At 35.2% G+C, this 20,410-nt stretch overlaps 1 protein-coding gene across 1 annotated transcript in view; it reads left to right on the plus strand.

Annotated features, from left to right (window-relative positions):
• EML5 (EMAP like 5) overlaps window positions 1-20,410 on the plus strand; it is a 125,839-nt gene that overhangs the window by 19,374 nt on the left and 86,055 nt on the right. Inside the window, exons 2-5 of the mRNA XM_085317569.1 lie at window positions 9,174-9,333; window positions 12,466-12,564; window positions 13,182-13,250; window positions 16,880-17,065. Coding sequence (XP_085173695.1) covers window positions 9,174-9,333; window positions 12,466-12,564; window positions 13,182-13,250; window positions 16,880-17,065 — 514 coding nt within the window. The remainder of the gene's footprint in view (window positions 1-9,173; window positions 9,334-12,465; window positions 12,565-13,181; window positions 13,251-16,879; window positions 17,066-20,410) is intronic.

The raw sequence follows: 20,410 nt of genomic DNA on the forward strand, positions 1-20,410 counted from the left end.
TCAAGTTCTACTTCTACCATAGAAATAAATATCCTACAATACATAACTTTTGGAACATTATTCAGCAATAAATTCATTTATAAATAACAGAGACTTTATCTTTTACAGGTTGCAGCATGTATTTATGAAATTACATTCCCTTATTGGGAATTATTTGGTTGAATCCCTATTCTTGAGATAAATATAGTTTTAGAGCTGAAGATTTGCATTTTCTGTAAAATGTTATTCATAAATGCCATTTATCCATTTTCTCCCTTGTGATGTTTTTTAGTAATGAAATTTGTGAGTCCACATGTGCCAACAACTTTCTTTGCTTACCAGAGAGACAGAGACCTTAGAGTCCTTTGCAGGTGTTCTTGCAACTTCCCTTGCTTTCCTGTTTTGTTAATGCTTTTGGTGTATGGGGGGGGAGTTATTTTGTTTTAACAGACAGTTTTTCATTTAAATATTTCTGATATATGTCAGTGCTGTTGTTTGTGGTTAACAAGGCAGAAGGGAAAACTGAGAAATTTAAGCACTTCCTTTTGAGCATTCTGGCCTCCATCTAATTTGTATAGTTTTTTAAAATGGTAGTTCRGATGGTTGTCTCATTTTAAGTGCTACCTTGGCCCTTCTCAGCTCTCTGTGCATGAAGTTAGGTTTTGGAATGGTTAATTAAAGACAAGTATTATATATTTCTGTCTTTTCTTTAGGAAAGCACCTCTGACTAACGCTTGTGGGACATCTATAGGCCTTGATGTTCTCATTAGCTCAGGAAGAAATTTAGGGATATGCAGTTGGCCAGATGAAGTCTTAGTGCTCCTTTCTACTCTATCTTTGTTTGTAATAAGATAGACTCCTGTGAAGCACAGAATATTATGCCTGTCTTACCTTATTTCATTAGCAACTCTCCCTTCGCCTTCTTTCCCCTATTCCTTATTTTAAGCCAAGTGGTAATTTTATCAAGGTGACCTCTATAAAAGAAAAACCTTTCAAAAGTTGACACTAGTGACWCCATTCTTGGATATTCAAAAATATTCCACATTCAAATAAGTTACTCATAATATGGTCCAGAGGCRAGAAGAATAAAATGCTGTTTAATCTATGTGGCTTGTTCAGAAATATGAAAGGAAAATGTGTAACACACATTTTTTTCTTTATAATACTAGAAGATCTGATCTAATTTTCAAAAAAAAAAAAAAAAAGGAAAATTAATCTAGTACTTAAAAAGTATTGCAAATATATTTTGGAAAGGAAACAAACCGTAATGACAATATTAAATTTCTGACAGTCTTTTAAGGTACTTTCAGAAAATGTGGTTTGAAAGTTGTACCATGATGATGGAAATTTTAGGAACAAGAAAATGTTGAGCCTCACGCAAACTTATTTAATTAGCTCATAAAGTAGGGAGCATCCAATATATTTTTTCTCTGGAAAACATTTATGCTGGCTAACAAATTTGGAGTAAACACATCTTTGACCTTAAATCTTTTATTCTGTATATTTCTAATTTACAAATAGTTCAATGAGTTTTCTTGCACAGAGAAATTAGAGCAGTTATAATTGTGATACTGATTTCTGTCTCTCAGTTTCCCTTTCTCCCTGTATTTCGTTGTAAGCATAATTTGAAATTAAATTTGAAATTCAGTGGCTACAGTTTGATAATCTTTAGTTGCGTTAATTAAGTAGTTCCTTAGATTGTCACCTGGTTAGAATGGGAATCAATATTTTCAATCTAATTCTGTAGTGCCTAAATTTTTAGCTATAATCATTTTGTAGATTAGTATACTTTTACCAAGTGTATTCAGGAGTAAAGAACTGGTTTCTGACTTTGTAACTGACACATTACTGACCATATTATTTAACAGTGCTTCCTGATTTGGTAATGCATCTCCTTGGGACATCAAAGTATTTGACACAGAGAAGCTGAATAGCTGGATTGCTTCACCCTTTTAAACTATTGATAGATGATTGTGGTATCTCTTCTTTGCCCAGGTCATGTTCTTTTGCATGCCTTATTTTTTTTTTTTTATGCTGTCACTGGGTATGGAGAGTGTTTAGTGGTGGATGCCTAACACTGATTTAAAGAATGAGTCAAAGTCATTGCATTGTTTCATGAAGAAAGAACAAACTTGAATTTTTTAGGTGTATTCTATTCCTTGGTTACCTTCAGGCTTTGGTAGGTCACATTGTTGTGCCAGCTCTTGTTATAATCAGAAATAAGATATTGCTTCTTTTGTGTGAACAGTTACTAAAAGACAATGAGACATTGTCTTAGAAAGCAAATTATTCTCCAGATAATTTTGGAGATGTGATATTTCAGATTTTTCTGAGAAAAATTTGCAGAGATTTATTCAAGAGAAATTCAGATAAATTTGCACCTTTCTTATCCCAGGAGCATGTTAAAAAAAGAATTTTTCCTCTGATAGTGAAAACCTGATGAGGAAGGTGTCAAGATCATGTAGAATATTTGTTTTAAAAAAAACCCAAAACACTACTACCATCACAACATGAGTTCTCCTATCTTTACTGGAAAAATCATTCATATTTCAAAAGAAGTTTTGGAACAGATAAAAGRCCAAAGAGACTTTTATTTTTATTTTAACATTCTTTAGGCTGCTTGTAAACAAGCCTGTGGACCAAGGGAGTGAAGTTTTCCTGTTCTACCATCCTGTTAAAGTACTTTAAGGACCAGTTGAGCCTATAAATGACRACACGATGTATGTGGACTGTTTAAACGTTTCCTACGAAATAGATTTTGGTCTGTACTTCTGCTGTATGGTTCCTATTGAYGTGAGCCTAGACTTGTGAATTCTCTTGCATTGCTTGCTTGAGTGTTCTGCAAATAATTAGGAAGCCACAATCAGTATTTATAAGCTACTGAAATATGAGAGAGGAGGAAACCCCTTTGCAACATGTTTTCTGAGAACAGTTAACATCACCAGGTAGAGTGTGTGTGTTGGAGTTGGTTATTTCAATAGAGCCTATCTCATTTAAATGTTTGTCCTCAAGAATATGCATAGATTCATATGAAAGTGTCAACATCCAGATAAACTCTAGCTGATGGAGTAAATTTTGAGGACAAATTTCCAGGTGCTTTCTGAGAGCCATTAATTTTTTGTCAATCTAGAAAAGATGCCCTAATAAGAGTGTAGTATTTTATTTTACTCACTGAGAATGCAAAATAAACAAAATTTTAAATCACTCTTTACAAAACATATGTAAGATTTTGACATTTAGGATGAAAAAAGAACTGTCCTCCAATCTTTTTGTTACTCAGAAATGTGCAGATATTTAACCAGAGCTGTTTGGAATTCAGTTTATTCAACACTGTATGCAGTGACTGGAATGCTTACTGCTCCCTAAAATAATGTTCAACAAATTAAGATCTTTRTGAGCTTTCACTGTAAATCTAAATTATCCTTTTCTTAGTCTWCTCCTCAGCAAATTGAATAGTCAAAATGGCCCTTATTTTTTTCTAGATAGATCTGAAAACAATATGTGAGGAGGATTTGCCTCACAAATTGAGAACCAGTTGGAGGTGTTTGAAAATAATGATGTCTTTTCCAATTAAAATTACAATAAAAGCTATTTGAGTGTATTTCTTATCTTTTTTTWAAAAAATAAAACTTCCTGTAGAAAAAATTGCATTAAAGCAAAAGGTTTGAAATCTGACACATTTTAACCAAAAGTAAAAATAAAAAAATCAAACTTTCAATGYATTAACTTAAAAGTTCAACATTGGAAAGCTTCTTCTTCCAATTTCTGCTTGTCTGTTATGGATCTCAGTGTTTTATTCTCAACTGGTATGGGCAAGAGTGCATCAAAGTTTCTGGAATATCTAGATGGAGATCTTTGCTTTTATAAGAGAATGGAAAACACAACATGTCGAAAACTGTAGTTTTCAGAGCTGATGCCTTGCTATTTTAATTTTCTGAAATTATTTTAGAATAAACTTCAAAAATGGAAATTCTGATAGGTGCTTTTTGCTATATCTTAATGATAATGTATTATTTTTCAGTGAATGATAAATATATTCTGTGGGTAATAGACCTACTAGACTCTTATGACAAGTTTTACATTAGCCTCAGCTCTTACTTCTTGTTAACCTAAAAACATTGAGACCTGATGAGAATTTGGAGCAGTATTGAGAGCAACCATGGCTGGATACAGCTTCAGTGATTCCTTTTTTTCCACCCCAATTCTGAACAGTTTATCAGTCTCTTATTTTAAAGTTTTATGATTGTACTATTTAAGAAATCATCAAAAAACTATCTGTGACGTTACTGATGCTATGACTGTAAGTATATGGAAGAACCAGTAGAGATGCTCCATGATGGATACTGTTTTCTTTTTTCCTATGGGATATAAATGTGTCCAGAGATGATCTATTTGAACTTGGGTAAGAAAAGTTTACTGAACTCTTACAGCTCTTCCTGATATAATAACCTATATAGTTTGACAGAAATGGTGTGCAGTTTCTCTTATCATTCTTTCTTGGGGAAATGTGGGTAAGTGGCAACAAATAATAGAATATCCATAAGAAAGCAGAAGTGTCTTAAAACTTCTGTGAATATTTAATGAAAAGATTCTTCTGGATTTTGTCATAAAAGCAATTTTATGTTTTTAGTTGTTAGTTAATAGATAGCTGAGATGCTATTATTTTATTGCAGTATTCTTTGTGCATTTTTGCTGGTGCCCTACTTTTATGAAGCTCATGAGTAGTCACATGAATGTATTCTCAGATTTTCATCCGGTATTGTTGCTAAGGAAACATCATCTTTAATACTGTATCCTTGTCTGCAGCCTGTCTGTATTAATCAGCACTTGTTAATGCTCAGGACAAAACAAGAAAAGATGGAAAAATGCTGATTTCTTTTATTATAAAAACAGTCTATCATGTAACGTTGTCCTTCATGATGCCTTGCCACTAAAAATCTAATAGAAATTGAAAGGTCATATGCATGTCTGTTCCCATCCCAAACAGACATAATATTTACAGCTTTTGTACTTTTTTCAAGAGGAAAGCATTAATAATTAACATCATTTTCTAACACAGGTATTGTACAATGCATAGGTCTGTTCAAAATACTGGGAAATGCTTGAATGCTATTCTAGAAGGGAGTAAGAACCTTTTTTGTATAAAGTATAGAAGAGGAGCTTAAATACCTTAAATTGATTAAAAAAAAAAATACTCCTTTTCAATATACTGTTAAAATTGTAATAATGAATGTTAGTGTGCTTTGAATGTTTAGCTAGAAAAGAGTCATCAGTCAGATGTATCAGTGGAACTCTGTTCTCTCAATATCTGGCTATTTGGTTTTGCTGCAGTAGTGGCAGGCACATTTCTGGAATTTTCTACTGAACTCTTCTGAGAAAAGTGTCAAGCTCTATAGCCAATTTCTGATAAGTTTGACCTAACACTTTCTTAGCCTAATTTTTGCTTTGTTCCAAATCCACATACACCTTTTGGATGCATTAATTCAGCCCTGCCTGTTTGGAGGTACTGCATTAGATCCAGTGTCTGCTCTAAGAGAGGCCTGGTCCTAAAGGTTGGAGGCAGGCAGGAAGGCCTGCAGAGCTTGTCAAATGTGAGGAACATTTGTTTCCTTTTTTGGATGGGCAGCGATTTCTCATTCATTGACTTAGTCATCCCTCAATGAAGATGAAAGAAATCAAACACAGTGCTGCAGTCCAGCTGTATAGGCTGGATGCAAGCACAGTTTCAGCAATCTGCTCTGGGTGGGTCATCCCAGCATTCATTATGAGGACAGTAAAAAGAACTAGTATGACTGCAGAACCTTCTTATTTCACTAAGGAATCCTCTCCTTTTCTTCTCTATATGAGAAGAAGTGCAAAAAGTCTGTGTGAGGATAACATGTTGAAGTCCATAAAGCCTACAGCGACAGCTTTTGCAACTGAAGAGCTGTCTTGGAGATTTCCACCAGAGGCATCCAGAGAAAACTTACCCTCATTRTTTGATCCTGTTAACTGCCTGACACCCATGAGTCAAAGTGAACCCTGGATAGCAAACTTTCATGGTTATCCATTTTCAAGCATCCATTCTATGTGCATGCTTTTTAATTTCTGCTACAAGAAGCTGTGTATAGTGCGTTGTGCAAAGAATGTTCTAATATTGGAAATTCCCGAACCTATGAACTGTATTAATGCTTTTATTCCTCAGGTTAGACCAGGATACAGTATTTTGGTATTAATGGCTATGTATGTAAAGGACTCCTTAGCTGTCTATACTTCAACAAAGGAAAGAACACACAAGGGTCTCCAGGTCTCTTAAAAATGGAGTCTAGTTCTTGAGTTTTGAGCAGTACTCAAGATTTAAGACCTAGAACTCTACATAATGCCTTGTGGATGAAATAAATAAGACTTGAATATTCAAGGAGGAGCATCTCCCATCTATCCTAATAGCCACAGCCAGTGAGCTAAAATACTTGCAAGTAGTACTTTAACTTGCCTTTTACTCCACAGTGTGAAACAAATGGTGAAGTAAAGTGCTTGCAGGAGATCATTAATTCTACAATATTGTCTGTTATGATTAAAATACAGGCTTTGGATCCTAGTTTGTGCTGCATGATCCCATATCAAGGTAGAGTTTGAGCTCAGTTGTTCAAGCCAGCATTTTGTGTGATGATACAGAATGAACTACTACTGTGATAGTATTAACTGATTACTTGCTATTTATTAATTAGAAAGAGGGGAGCAGGATTTTGTATGTTTACTTAATATGCGCTAATTGCCAAATTTGGAACTAGAATATAATTTTTTCCTCATTGTAGTGTCAGGCTATGTTAGACTTCTTTTGCCTTCTCTTACAGCATGGGATGTGATTCACTTCTTGAAATTATCCATGCTTTTTTTTTTTCCTATCAAATTCTATGGGATTGCAGGTTCCTAAGGCTTTTGGCCTTTACAGTCAATATCCCTTCTGTCTCTGCATTGCATTGTTTGTGGGTGTCRGACTTTAGGTCTAAGCATGTTAAATTAGACACAAAATACTTCCCAGCACCTTGTAAGGTATAGTGTACAGGATGTTCTTGCATGTGTGTGTCTAGAGTGACACCAGGGAGCTTTTCAAACAAATTGTCTAACAAATTTGCAGTTGTGGGGTGGTAACCCTAATCTGTTCATCCCCTCTAGTGTTTCTTCTATTACTCGTTTGCCTGAAATTGCACAATGCACTAATAGCAGAGCTAAGTATGGAATTGAAGAGTCCTGATGTCAAGTTTCATGAATCAGTAATAAGACTGCTTTATTTTTACCTTTCCTCTTAGTTTCAATCTCTTGGCATTCTTTCCTTGTTTAGTCTCTTACTTCTTTCCCCTTCTTGCATTTCTTTRTTGTCCATTTGGCCTTTCTCCCGCTCCATGGTGTCTTTGTAAAGATCAGATCCTTTTGAATGTAGTGTTTTCTCCTGCTTCAGGTGCTTTTACTATTTCCCCATATGTACACAATCTGCCTGTGCATGCCCTGGGAAGGGATGTGCAGGTTTTGGTCAAGACTAGGTAGCAGAGCTAGAGATAAATGTGCTCAGTTTTGTTTGCCAGTTCCTTTTTACACTCTTTTTTAGTTATGAAGTTGCTGTATCAAATAAAGAAGGAACAATAAAGCCAGAGAAATAACTGGTATTGATGAGAAGCAAAGTGGGGAAATGTTGGTTGTTTGATTCCCGGTACCAAGGATAATGCAGAGTAGCGAGGAAGAGGAATTCCCCCCAAAAAGTTGCAAGATCCAGAGTCTTTACATTTTGTAGAACCTTTGAAGGTTTAAAAGGTACTCCTCTCTTTACAGTTGTGCATGTTGAATTTGTCATGCAATAGCAGCTATCTAAAATACTATAATAGAAAAAACAGAAGTATATGGCACGGTATAGCATGACTTGCTGAAATACTAAACACAGTCCTCTGCAGTTGTATCTTACTCTTTTTGTACATTAAAAAAATTTCTCTTGAATTTGATCTCTTTCTGGTCATTTCCTGATTGCTTTRTCCTGCCTGTTTCTACTATGTATAAAGACTCCCCTTGTCTTCATTTATCAAAATCGATGTTAAAGTGTCAGATCTTATTATCATTGCAAAGTGCTCACCTCTCTCCTTTCCAAGTAATGGTAAGAAGACAAATGCATATAGTATATGTTCATGGTCCAGCGCTCTAGTCTCCCAAGATCATTCCTCTATGATTTGAGGGGAACGAAGTTAACCTAGCAAAGTTAAATAGTCACCTTTCAAAAGCTTGCCTTCCTGTCTCACATGTGACATTTCTCGGATCACTTTGGCTTGCTGTACGTGGTTTGTGTAATATTTCATCAAATACCTAGGYTGAATTTCTATTAGAATATGTTCTTATTTCTTACTTTCCTGTATTACGACATATGAATCAACAGACTTCACGTCCTCTCTTGCAGCTTGCTCGCATAAACAAAACTAAAAACTGTCTTAATGACTAACATGCTCTTTAGCTTGGGGCCCGATTAGACAAAATAATTGTTAAGATCCTCTGTGGACTTTGAAAGATTGAAATATCAACTCTTAGAAAATTTCTGCATTGTTAGCAATGTGAAAAGTAAGTAATTACTGGAAATCAACCATCTTCAATTGATCTGTAGTAGAATTAAGACATTTAAGATGATCTTCATCTCACTAAACTTTAGCTGCCTAGTGTAAGCTAATCGTGCTTTGCCTTATTGCACAGTCAGTGGYGAGGTACTTTCAGAAGGCTTTTCAGTCCTCTCATGAAAATAATATGTGGAATGAAATGCCTCTGGAGATGTATTTCTCTCTCCATTGACAACCGAACACTACTTTAGTTCGATATCCTTTGTATTTTCAAATGTCAAATGGCAAGAAAGGGAAAATAGATTTTTTTTAATGCATGAAAATTTGGCTTCATTTAATAAATTGTGTTTTTTAAAACAGAAGGATAATGAATATTGGAGAGTTTGATTGGAGAAAAGCTTGAAGATTGAAACTGGAGAAAGGTGGGGATATGGACTGTGTTTAAGGAAGTTTTACAGCTATTATGAAATCTATGATACAAGATAACATGTTGATATCTACTATTAATAAAAAGTATTGTAAAATCATTTTTAAGGAGTAATATTAACTCCAAAAATAGACAAATGCAACAAGTTTTATGCAAAAATATTTTTGTGTTTTAAATGGTTTACTTTTTTTTGGCAGCCTGGCTTTGCATCCTGAGCGTGTGTTGGTGGCAACAGGTCAAGTTGGAAAAGAACCATATATCTGTGTGTGGGACTCGTACACTGTGCAAACTGTATCTGTTCTGAAAGATGTTCACACACATGGTATAGCTTGCTTGGCTTTTGATTTAGATGGTCAGGTATGTAATTAACATTCTTTTTTCAAATACTTAAGAAACTATGTCAGAAGTCTTGTTTTGTAGCTTTTTCTTTTTTAAGGAAATGTATTGACTCAGGYTTTATCTGCTTATTCTCAGGTCCAGGAAAATGTTGGAGTTAGTAGTGACTGACAAATTTTTACATTTGGCAAGAAAAGTGTAACTTCAAAAGAGATTTGAATGAAGATGAGGTGATAGGGAGATTCTTCAAGGTACAGTCAGACCCAGGGAGGCTATAAAACCATCTCTCTCTCTCTCTCTCTCTCTCTCTCTCTCTCTCTCTCTCTCTCTCTCTCTCTCTCTCTCTCTCTCTCTCGCCTTTTTTCTCTTTCTCTTTCTCTCATTTCCATCCTGTGGACCACAGTTCAGGGTTGCACCACATCGTTGAGGGCAGCTGGCCTCCTCTGTCTTGTATGCAAAGCTCTGGCCATTTCATTGTGATGCTGATCTTGGACACCAGATGTTTTGGGGCAGTATCCCCTTGTCTGTCATGTGTTTTGCATGTGCTTGTGGCTCTCCATATTTGGACCACCTGTTCAGCATAATATAAATGCAAAAAAAGAAAAAACAAAGAAAAAGTGAATAGACTGTCATTCATCTATCTGGATCCAAGATATAAGAAATAAATTGTATGGGTTTACAGCTATGATACTTCACAGCATTTCCAGAATAGCAAATTGCTTTCCACAGCTGTTACATAAAAGGGAAGTTGTTCTACCATACGCTTGCTTGTATGAGTAAAAAGGCTTGTTTGGTTGGTGTATTGCATTAGAAATGAGAAATACATCTTAGTTGAGTAGTTGAAGAGGTACTAACTAGGGAAGTCATTCCTGCAGTAGTGCTTGCCTGGTCTTATGCAGCGTTTCTTCCCTTCCCACTTAGCCTTGCTGTATGATCCTCAGATTTTCTCATATTCTCAGTTCTCTCTGCTTGCCAAAAAGAACAATTTCTGTTGTTTATTTCTGTGTTCCCAAGTGAAGATTTAATGTTTGAGAGATCAGATATCAATTATGATATGAAGTGGAGCAACATTGAACATAAGTAGTGGAAAGCCTGGTTGTAAGTGTTGGTTTTGTTAAAACATCCTGAAATTATTGTAGGAAAATTCTGAGTTGTCATAATGATCTGCAAGTTTTATAGTTTAGACCTCTCACTTTTTACAGTTTTTCAGAGTCGACTGCTTTCTAGAACATCACTTCTAGTTGGCAGTGATGTCTTCATTTATTTCATTCTTGTCTGTCTAAACCCTTGTCTCAGTTCCTCACATGAACAGCCTTCATACTTGAAGGGCAAAGTTTACCTAAGCTTGTTTGTTGAAGTTTCTTGATGATTAGACTTGCTTAGAAAGAGTTTAGGTATTTCCTGTGTGAACTGGAGAGATTTGACTGTAGATGTGTGATTTGTTCTAGGAGAATCAATGGATCTATAGTACTGATTTTTATATTTAAAGCCGTGACTGGACAGAATCTAGACTGTCAACTTATCTCAGCTTTTCCATATGATCACCTTTTTCAAAACATTAGTTAGAATTCTGTACTCTCAAAGGAAACCTGGATACAAGTTTGTCAAGTTCTGTGTCTTTAGAATTGTGTCCATATAGGAATACAGTAAAACATAACCTAGTCCAGAACGATCTGCAAAACCTTTTAAATCCAGATTTTCTGGTTCTTAGGAGAAACTGAAAACATCATTTAATCTCCCTTTTGAGAAATAAGTGTTTCAGCTTATATCTGGTAAGGCATCACACAAAATGTGTGATGCATATTTAGTAATTGTAGAACCAGCCTGCTTTTATTCCTCTTATTCAGAAGCAGGATTGCAATTGAACTGTTCGGAAGAATAGCTAGCATTGAAACTGATGTTCTTTCTGAGAACATTTCCTCAGGTGTAATAGAAAGGTTGGACTTCAGAGCATCTAAAGACTTGAAGTGGTCATCAGGAAATAAGAACTATGTAGATCACTTGCATTTAACTTTTGTTCTTTTCCTTCCCATGATCTTTGAACTTTTCAGACAGTAAAGAAATAGTATTATTGGAAGTAGATTTTTGTCTTTGGGGAAAGTTTTGATTATATCTTAGGTTTGTTTTTATTTTTTTCAAACTCACTTTGATCTACATRGAAATTAAAACTAAATTTTCCTGAATATGTATTAAGTATTAGCTATTGAAAAGTGAAAAACCTGTATCAGAAAGATTTGCAGTTCTTTCATCTGTCAAAATTAAGATGTCACAGTTCATGAATAAACAGTAAAATGACTTCACTTCCTTAAAAAAAAAATTACTACAGAACTTCATTTTGTATAGTTTTTAATACTGCTAAAATTTTTCTGTTGAGAATTTATATAGCACAAATAATATTTTCCTTGAGTAACGAATGTAATAAAACTGGACTGTTAGTTATTCTGATCAATGATTTGTTTAAATAAATTTTTGCAATGTATTTTCACAGATGAGAGTAAGATCTTAAGGCTTAGAGAGCATAGGAAGATCTTAAACTTTTTCTATTTTTCCTTGAATCAATCTTTTGGTCTTTTCTGGGTTTATAGTTTAATTGTCTTCAGACTCTTTCTGCATATGAGTATACTTGATGAAATCCTTCAGAGAAAGTTTTGGGCCTTGTTGGATTCTGATGTGGTAAAGATTCAGACAGAAAGAGTTATTTATGTATGTTTTGAAGACTCAGACAAAAGACTTTTTCAACCTTTAACTATTTTAAATCTTTCATTGTGGTAGGAATTTTGAATAAAATATTTTTTCTTTGTATATCCTGAACTTTTAAAATAAATACTGAAATTCTGCAAGTTACATGTGATTAAATGTAAACACAAATAGTTTAATTAACTTCAGTAGTATTACTTGTTTTTTTCTGTAAATTTGTCCAGWTTGGTGCTTGCCATATATAATATATATAATTACACATTATACATTGTAAATCAGCACTATGTTATTATCTGAGATGATGTCAGTTTTTTATGTTCATGATGCAATTCAAGAGATAGCTATTGTTTCCAATTCAAATTTATTGTGATTTTTTTATCCCTCAAAATTATGACTCTAGCCTTCCTTAATGTTTTGAGTTATTTTTATTTATTTATTTAATTTGGACATTTTTAGCGTTTGGTCTCAGTTGGTTTGGATTCAAAAAATACAGTATGTGTATGGGACTGGAAAAAAGGAAAGTTGTTATCAATGGCACCTGGTCATACGGACAGGGTAAGTATTACTAAATGATATAAGTGTCAATGTAATTTCAGTTTATTAAAACATGTTTATGTATACATACTAGAGCTCTGTCTGAACAAAAAAAAAATTACATTATAGAAATTGATTCTATTTGTATAAAGCCCAGGCTTTAAGATGTTGGGTATTTAAGGTGCATAAATCTTTTTCTAAAATAAAGCATCTAACGCATSTATTTTAATGTGCTTTTTGTGACTGTGATTTGGTATGGAAAGTGCCAAGTTAAGGTGGTACTTAGACCATAATCCCGATGTGGAAAATGAAAATGCCAATCATCTCTTAGATTTTTCTAGACCATGAAGGAACCTTTATGTTAATTTTATCATGTATTATACTTAAAATACTGGAAAAATTACTTACAACTACTGGAAAAAAACAGAAACAATATAAGGTATGCATTGCACCTTATAAGGGATGAARAGGTCATTCCAATAATCCTATTTAAAACATTTCAGAAATGCTTCTAAATACATTTTCTGTTGATCAGTGGAGAGCATATTGTCTGTTAATCTGATATRAGTTGTTACTGTTTTCACCTACTCATGCTAGAAAGGCCGTGTTTGCTGACATTGTTGTTTTTTTTTATGCAGATATTTGATATTTCTTGGGATTTGTACCAGCCAAACAAGCTTGTCAGCTGTGGAGTAAAACACATCAAGGTAATGAAATAAATGTTCATGAAGTATTTAAGGTACTGGTTTATACGTTATGAAAAACAGACTCTAACAGGAATATATGATTATAATGTAAAAGTTTATCCGTAAGAATAATACTAATTCTTAAGAACTGTATTCATGGATCATACTTGATTACATTAGACATTTTACAGTATACATTGTGGAAAACAGACCATCCTCTGCTCAAAGGTGTTCATGGTCTGACATAAAAAAACAGTGGAAATGAAACAGTTGTCCAGAGCATCATATGAAATGTTATCATGATATGATTAAAAAGTTTAAGTAGTCTAAAATACAGTTTGAGATCCCAAATAGCRTAAGAGAATATAAGAAAAAGTACATTGATCTGAGATTGGTTCAGGTACTCAAGTTTCTGTTTCTCCTTGAGAAATTAATGAATTGGCACACTACAGAGATGAAACTRGTTGAGAAAACATGTCTTACAGTTTGAGAGAATACAGGAAAAGAGAGTAAAGATAAGGAAAAATGCTTGATCTTTCTTTTGCTACTTTTTATGGTCCTGCTGTTTTTCCTCCCTTTGTCACTTTGAACACTAGAGTAAAGCTGCCTGTTAAGACGATTCATAATTTGGAGAGTTCACACTTTTTTTGAGCAGATTATTTTATAGCAACATTCATAAAAACAAGTATGCAGAAACAGTTCCCTATTCAGCTTTCTGTCAGCAGGATTATCAGTGCTTGACTGCCATCAAATATGTTTCCTAAGAAAAGTCACTCCCTTCTCCTATGTGCTCTCTGTCTTCTGTGTTACCACATAACAGCAGTAGATGGCAGCTTGAAAGTTCTACATTACTCTTGCATCTAGATTCCCATGGTAGAAAATTTTGTTGCTTTTTATACAATGAACTCTTAGATGAATACGTATGAATGGTTTATTGATTTTGCATACTGTTTATTATTTGGTTTAAAGAGTTCCATGAGCTTGAATAGTAATTATCTTTTTCTCCTTCAAGATCTAAAAAAGCTATTATGCCACTAGTGAGCTAATGATTGCCAACCGTGATTTAAGATATTAAAGATGCCTTTATATTGTCAATACCTATCTATTTAGACAATAAAAAGTTTGTTTTAGTGAGGATTTTGAAAGCATTTTAAAATAATATTTTGAGCATTTAAAAACCAATGTGTTTCCTTAGAGATGTTTTTAAATAAAAATCTGAATCCTAGAGAGTTAGAAATATTTTGATCATGCAAGAAATTTGATGTCTTTTTTCTTAACACATTCCCTCTTCATATTTCTTTAGATATCAAATAATTATTTTAATGTTTATAATATTATTGTTTATTACCTCACAGAGTTTTWAAGCAAATTGTAATATGATTTAAACTATGTAGACAATTCCAAATGAACAGATATAAAGAAATTACTTTTCTCAGATATGTTATCTGCTTTCATATTATGTCTGGATGTCTAATTTATGCAGTAATTGTGCACATACTTCTCAAGCATAATCTGTGACTCCGTGAGCTGTGATTAAAGAGATAATAGATAATACAAGCATTTTTCTAATTGGTATGTGGTTATTTCTGATTCAAGTGTTGCTATTTTAAAAATCTCTTCACTGATACACAGCTACGTTATCCCATACTAACTGAGTTTTCTGCTCAGAATTTTGAATAGATTATTGATAACAAATAAATTAGCTCTGAAATGTAGTTTAGTAAACAAGTATACAGGGAAGATGCATGATAATATAAATGTAACCTGTTAGCAGTGATGAAAGAAATGCTTTTGTATTTAGCGCTGGATTATGAGTTCTGTGCCTTTTGACTTTCTAATGCACGTTTGCATGTGTGGACAGGAGAGTTTGATGGGAAAATGCAAGTGTTACTTATTTGAAGGGATATCAGAAAACAGTGTAGCTGGAGATCTACTTGGCAAGTGCYATATTCTGACAAGAGATTTTGCATATTTGTCAAGCCTGTCTTTGGATTAGGAGTCAGTAGCACACGTTGCATCATCAAAGGGGAAATTCAGCCTTACAACACTGCCGTAATCACATGCTAACAGTTTCTTAGAAAGATCTCATAAATGTCTGCCTTAGATGGCCACTTTATGTGATCAGTGTTTCTGATGACAAGTGGTAAGTCTATAACAAAATGAGCTACTTGCAAACAAAGCAAATTGCAACCCTATTTGAAACCTACATACTCAGATAGAATATCAGATGCCTAAAGTAACAAAGTGCAAATCATAGAATCATAGAATCARTAGGGCTGGAAGGGACCTCTGGAGATCATCTAGTCCAACCTCCCTGCTCAAGCAGGGTCACCTAGAGCATGTTAGCCAGGGTTGCATCCAGGCGGGCCTTGAAGATCTCCAGAGAAGGAGACTCCACAACCTCTTTGAGCAACCTGTGCCAGTGCTCCGTCACTCTCACAGTGAAGAAATTCCCCGTCACRTTCAGGCGGAACTTCCTGTGCTTCAATTTCTGCCCATTGCCTCTTGTCSTGTCACATGGGACAACTGAAAAGAGTTTGTCCCCATCCCCTTGACACCCTCCCTTCAGGTACTTGTATACATTGATAAGATCCCCCCTCCGTCTTCTCTTCCCCAGGCTGAAGAGGCCCAGCTCTYGCAGCCATTCCTCATAGGGCAGCTGCTGTAGCCCTCTGATCACCTTCGTAGCCCTATGCTGGACTCTCTCCAGGAGCTCCATGTCTTTGTTGTAGTGGGGAGCCCAGAACTGGACCCAGTACTCGTGATGAGGCCTCAGCAGGGCTGAGGAAAGGGACAGGATCACCTCCCTCGACCTGCTGGCCACACTGTTCCTCATGCACCCCAGGATACCATTGGCCTTCCTGGCCACAAGGGCCCATTGCTGGCTCATGGTCAATGTGTCATCCAGCAGCACTCCCAGGTCTTTCTCTGCAGAGCTGCTCTCCAGGTCAGCCCCCAGCGTGTACTGGTGCATGGGGTTATTTTTTCCTAGGTGTAGGACCCTGTACTTGCCCTTGTTGAACCTCATGAGGTTCCTCTCTGCCCARCTCTCCAGCCTGTCCAGGTCTCTCTGAATGTCAGCACAGCCCTCAGGTATATCAGCCACTCCTCCCAGCTTGGTATCATCCGCAAACTTGCTGAGGAGGCACTCTGTCCCCTCATCCAGGTCATTGATGACAAAGTTGAACAGGATGGGACCCAGTACTGATCCCTGGGGGACTCCACTAGCCACAGGCCTCCAACTGGACTCCACGCCACTGATGACAACCCTCTGAGCTCTGTCTTTCAGCCAGTTCTCAAGCCACCTCATACAGCACTTGCAAACTGAAAATGCACCAGTTGTCTTACATCAAAGAAAGATCAACTAWTTCTGTTGTGAAACTCTGTTCAAAAATTATTGAAAATACAGGCAACCTAAAAATTACAATTTGCTGGAAGAATTTCAATCTGAGTTGAAACTGATACCAGAAACTCTTCTTTGCCCATAGGTTTTGTTGACAGATAAGATTGGTTGGTTAAATAAAAAATTGTTAACAACTGGAGAACTAAAGTACTGAGGAGAGTATGGAAGATCGTGTCTTTTGGAGGCAAAGTGTTTTACTCTTAGATGTGCATGCTAAAATATTGGATATAATCATTTTATATTGCAGTTCTGGAGCTTGTGTGGCAATTCATTGACACCAAAGCGTGGTGTTTTTGGCAAAACTGGTGATCTCCAAACTATATTGTGCCTGGCCTGTGCAAGAGATGAAGTGACATATTCTGGTGCACTTAATGGAGATATATATGTATGGAAAGGAATCAACCTTGTACGGACGATACAGGGAGCACACGCTGTAAGTATATCTCTTTAAATTAATATAAAATGTTAAACAGATTTCTGGAGAATCAGAAAGGGCAGTACAAGATCACCTGATCTGTCTTGCTCAGAGAGAATGAACTGTACTAGAGTCATTCTTGGTGTGTATTTGCCTGACTTGTTCTTAAACAGTTCTGATCACAGAGTCTCAGTATTCTCCCCCCTCCCCCCCCCCAGTTACTGAAGATGATTGCTATGGTAGATACTTAGTGCTGAATTGACGGCTACATTTAGGTGTCTATTTGTGTATTACGTCTCCCATTATACTCAATGGGGATTTAGTCAATAACCAGTGGAGCCCGAAATGCATTTTAATGTAGCTTTAAGTAGGCATCTGTGGCTCTATTTGTTCACCCACACATAGGTATCTAGTGCCATTTTAGATACTCAGGCTCAGGCTCTCCCCGAAAGACCATAAAGACCATGGATCTGTCTTATCTGTCTTTTGTGGATGTCTGATTTATCAAAAAGCATCTTAGATGGCCTAAACTTCTCTGTTTAGGCAATGGGTGGCGAAACACTRGAACAAATTGCCCAGAGAGGTTGTGGAGTCTCCATCCTTGGAGATATTCAAAACCCAGCTGGACACAACCCTGAACAATTTGCTTTGACTGACCCTTCTTTTAGCAGGGGAGATGGACTGTATGCTCTCCAGGGGTTCCTTCCAACTTCCGCTATTCTGAATTTGGTGATCATCTGATAGCACTCTTAACTCCATTATTTGTACTAACTATGATGCAAACCCTAACACCTAGGTCGTTTGTAGGCGTCTGTGTTTAGTCATTTTAAGTCGACTCAGTCACTCCTTACTTGTCCTATCTTGATGACTTTTACTATGTTAATTCAGCTTTTTTGAACAGTATACAGCTGTGAAAAGTGAAGACGTATCAATGAAAGTTTAATAATTTTTTTAATTAAAAAAATTGTGCTTGGTAAAATTTTCTTCTTATTTATAAACAACATGCTTAGTGCAACTATGAGATGGTTGTATTTTTTCTACGTAAGTTTTCAATATTTTTTCAATATTCTTTCATACCATACTTTTTTTTGATAGAGGCAGGCAGCAAAAAGAACCTTACTGAATTGTTCATAATCCAATTCGTACATGCTAAACTATGATACTCATTTTCTTCTCATTGTAGTATAATGGCAATATATAATATAATATATAATGCTAGACACCTTCTAAGGTTGTCTACATGTCACTCAAAAACAAACCACCATTTTTTCCTTTTCTTTGAACCTAAAAGGCATGTAAATGTCAAGGTAACTTTATGGTACTGTATTATTTGTTGTTTGAAGATTGTTTTTTTTTTTAATTTTGGAAAGCATTGTATCTTCTAGACATTATTTGAAGCTGTTCCCTCATTAACTAATTGAAATAATGTGGAAATACAAGCATATGAGTTCCTATGTTCTGTCTGGGTAAAAGCAGTAAAAGCTAATKTTCTTTCACATGAAAAAGAAAAATTCTGTGTATTTCTCATGAGAATATTTATATTTAATTCTCTAATATTTCTCGTAAAAATACATTTGTAACTGGAACTGGCAGTATTGAACTGGATGCATGCAACTGAAATATTAAAAGCACTCTTTATAATTTGTTCAGATAGAATGGAGGGAAGAAATAAAGTGATGAATGCTAAACATATATATGAGATTTCAGTCAGTCCATAGTAAGAAGACCCTTTTGGCTTACTGATAATTTAGAAATGTACATTTAGGAATTACCAGTCTAACTCCTTTTAAATTATTAGTTAATTCAGAAAGCTGTATTATATGATTTTGAATAAAAAGTAGAGTTATGAAGAATATAAGTGTGGGAAACATATCCTAGACTGCATTTCTTGCTTTTGAGATTTCTTCCTATACATATGTATGTATGCACAAAAACATTATGCACACATGCGCTCCTGTATGCGCCTTTTAGCACATGTAAATTATTCAGTAAGGCCCAAGTCAGAAGCCAGAAAGTATGAGGGAATATTTTAGCCTTCAAATATTCTCTTATTCTATCCGTTCAGATTTTTTTTTTTTTTAAATATTTTTTTAATTCATATTTTCCTAAGATTACCTCCTAGATATTTCCTTTTTAATACTGAAGTTTGGGAAGGGGAGTTTTGAAGTGGTTTAGATCACATACACAGCCCTGGATTCCTAAAGGAAACAGCGTACTTTGTTTCCCRTCTAAAACTGATTAGGAGAATACCCTTCCATCCGGTTCAGTGCTGTAAAAGACATCTGTCCTCTATATCCACATGTTTGTTTCTTCGAGTATTCAGAATTTCTACAGTATTTTCTCAGAATGATGTAATGCTTTTCAACTGTTTCAATATGAAATAGCCCAACCATTAAACATAAGATAATGAGAACTTGTTGTTGCATTATCTTAGGTGCTGTGTTAGTTSCTTGCTGAGCACGAGATCAAATTTGAAGTGCTCTGTTCCTTATCCTTATCTGTAGCATCAGTGGGCAGAGCTCAGGTGACCTTGAAGTAGGTCTCATCTAACCTTCTATTTTTGGCTGTGTCTTTTCGGATCAATGGAATTGTTCTCTGCAGTAGGTACACCAGTCCATGAGTTTGGAATTCTTTTCACATGAGGTTAGAGTCACTACAAATCTCACCAATTTAGAAAATACGATAAATTCTCTCTAAAAACTTGTTTTTCAATACAATGTTAGCTAAAAGGATAATATTGTCAGGCAGCTGTAAGCACAAAATAGAAATCTGGAATGACAGTGTCTCTTCAGACATACTAAGCTATGAAATTAATACAAAATCGTTGTAAAATAATAAATCTATCTTCTTGTGTATTCTATTAAAAGAAAACGCAGATACAAATGATAATATTTGTGATGTGAATATGTTGTTGTTAAAGGCACAGAGTAAGTGAGTATGTTAGTGAATTGGTATAAATCACCCAATGTTGCATTCAGTATGCTCCTAGTGGAATCCTCATCCTTCTTGCATGCTGGTTATCATCCCTCATCATCACTCCTTACCAGGCTTGAAATGGACTAGAAATTTGTTCAAGGAAACATGTCTAATCATAAAGCACCATGTATTCCTTTCTTACAATGTAAATAGTAGAGATCTGAGATACAGCAAAACATTTTCTGAAATGTTAGAGATTTGAGAACATAGCCTATCCAACTGATAGTGGTCTGTGTTAATACAGAAAACAGGTTCTTTTCAAAGGTTTGACTACCTTCTTTGTAGTTACCTTAGCTAAAAATGCATTTTTCATTTTAAGAATAATACAGTATGAAAAATAAACCACGATATCCCAGCATAAGTAACAGGAAATAGATAGCAGCTTTA

Source organism: Rhea americana, unplaced genomic scaffold, assembly GCF_003343005.1.
Source record: "Rhea americana isolate MKP2758 unplaced genomic scaffold, rheAme1 scaffold_5, whole genome shotgun sequence".
Lineage (NCBI taxonomy): Eukaryota > Metazoa > Chordata > Aves > Rheiformes > Rheidae > Rhea > Rhea americana.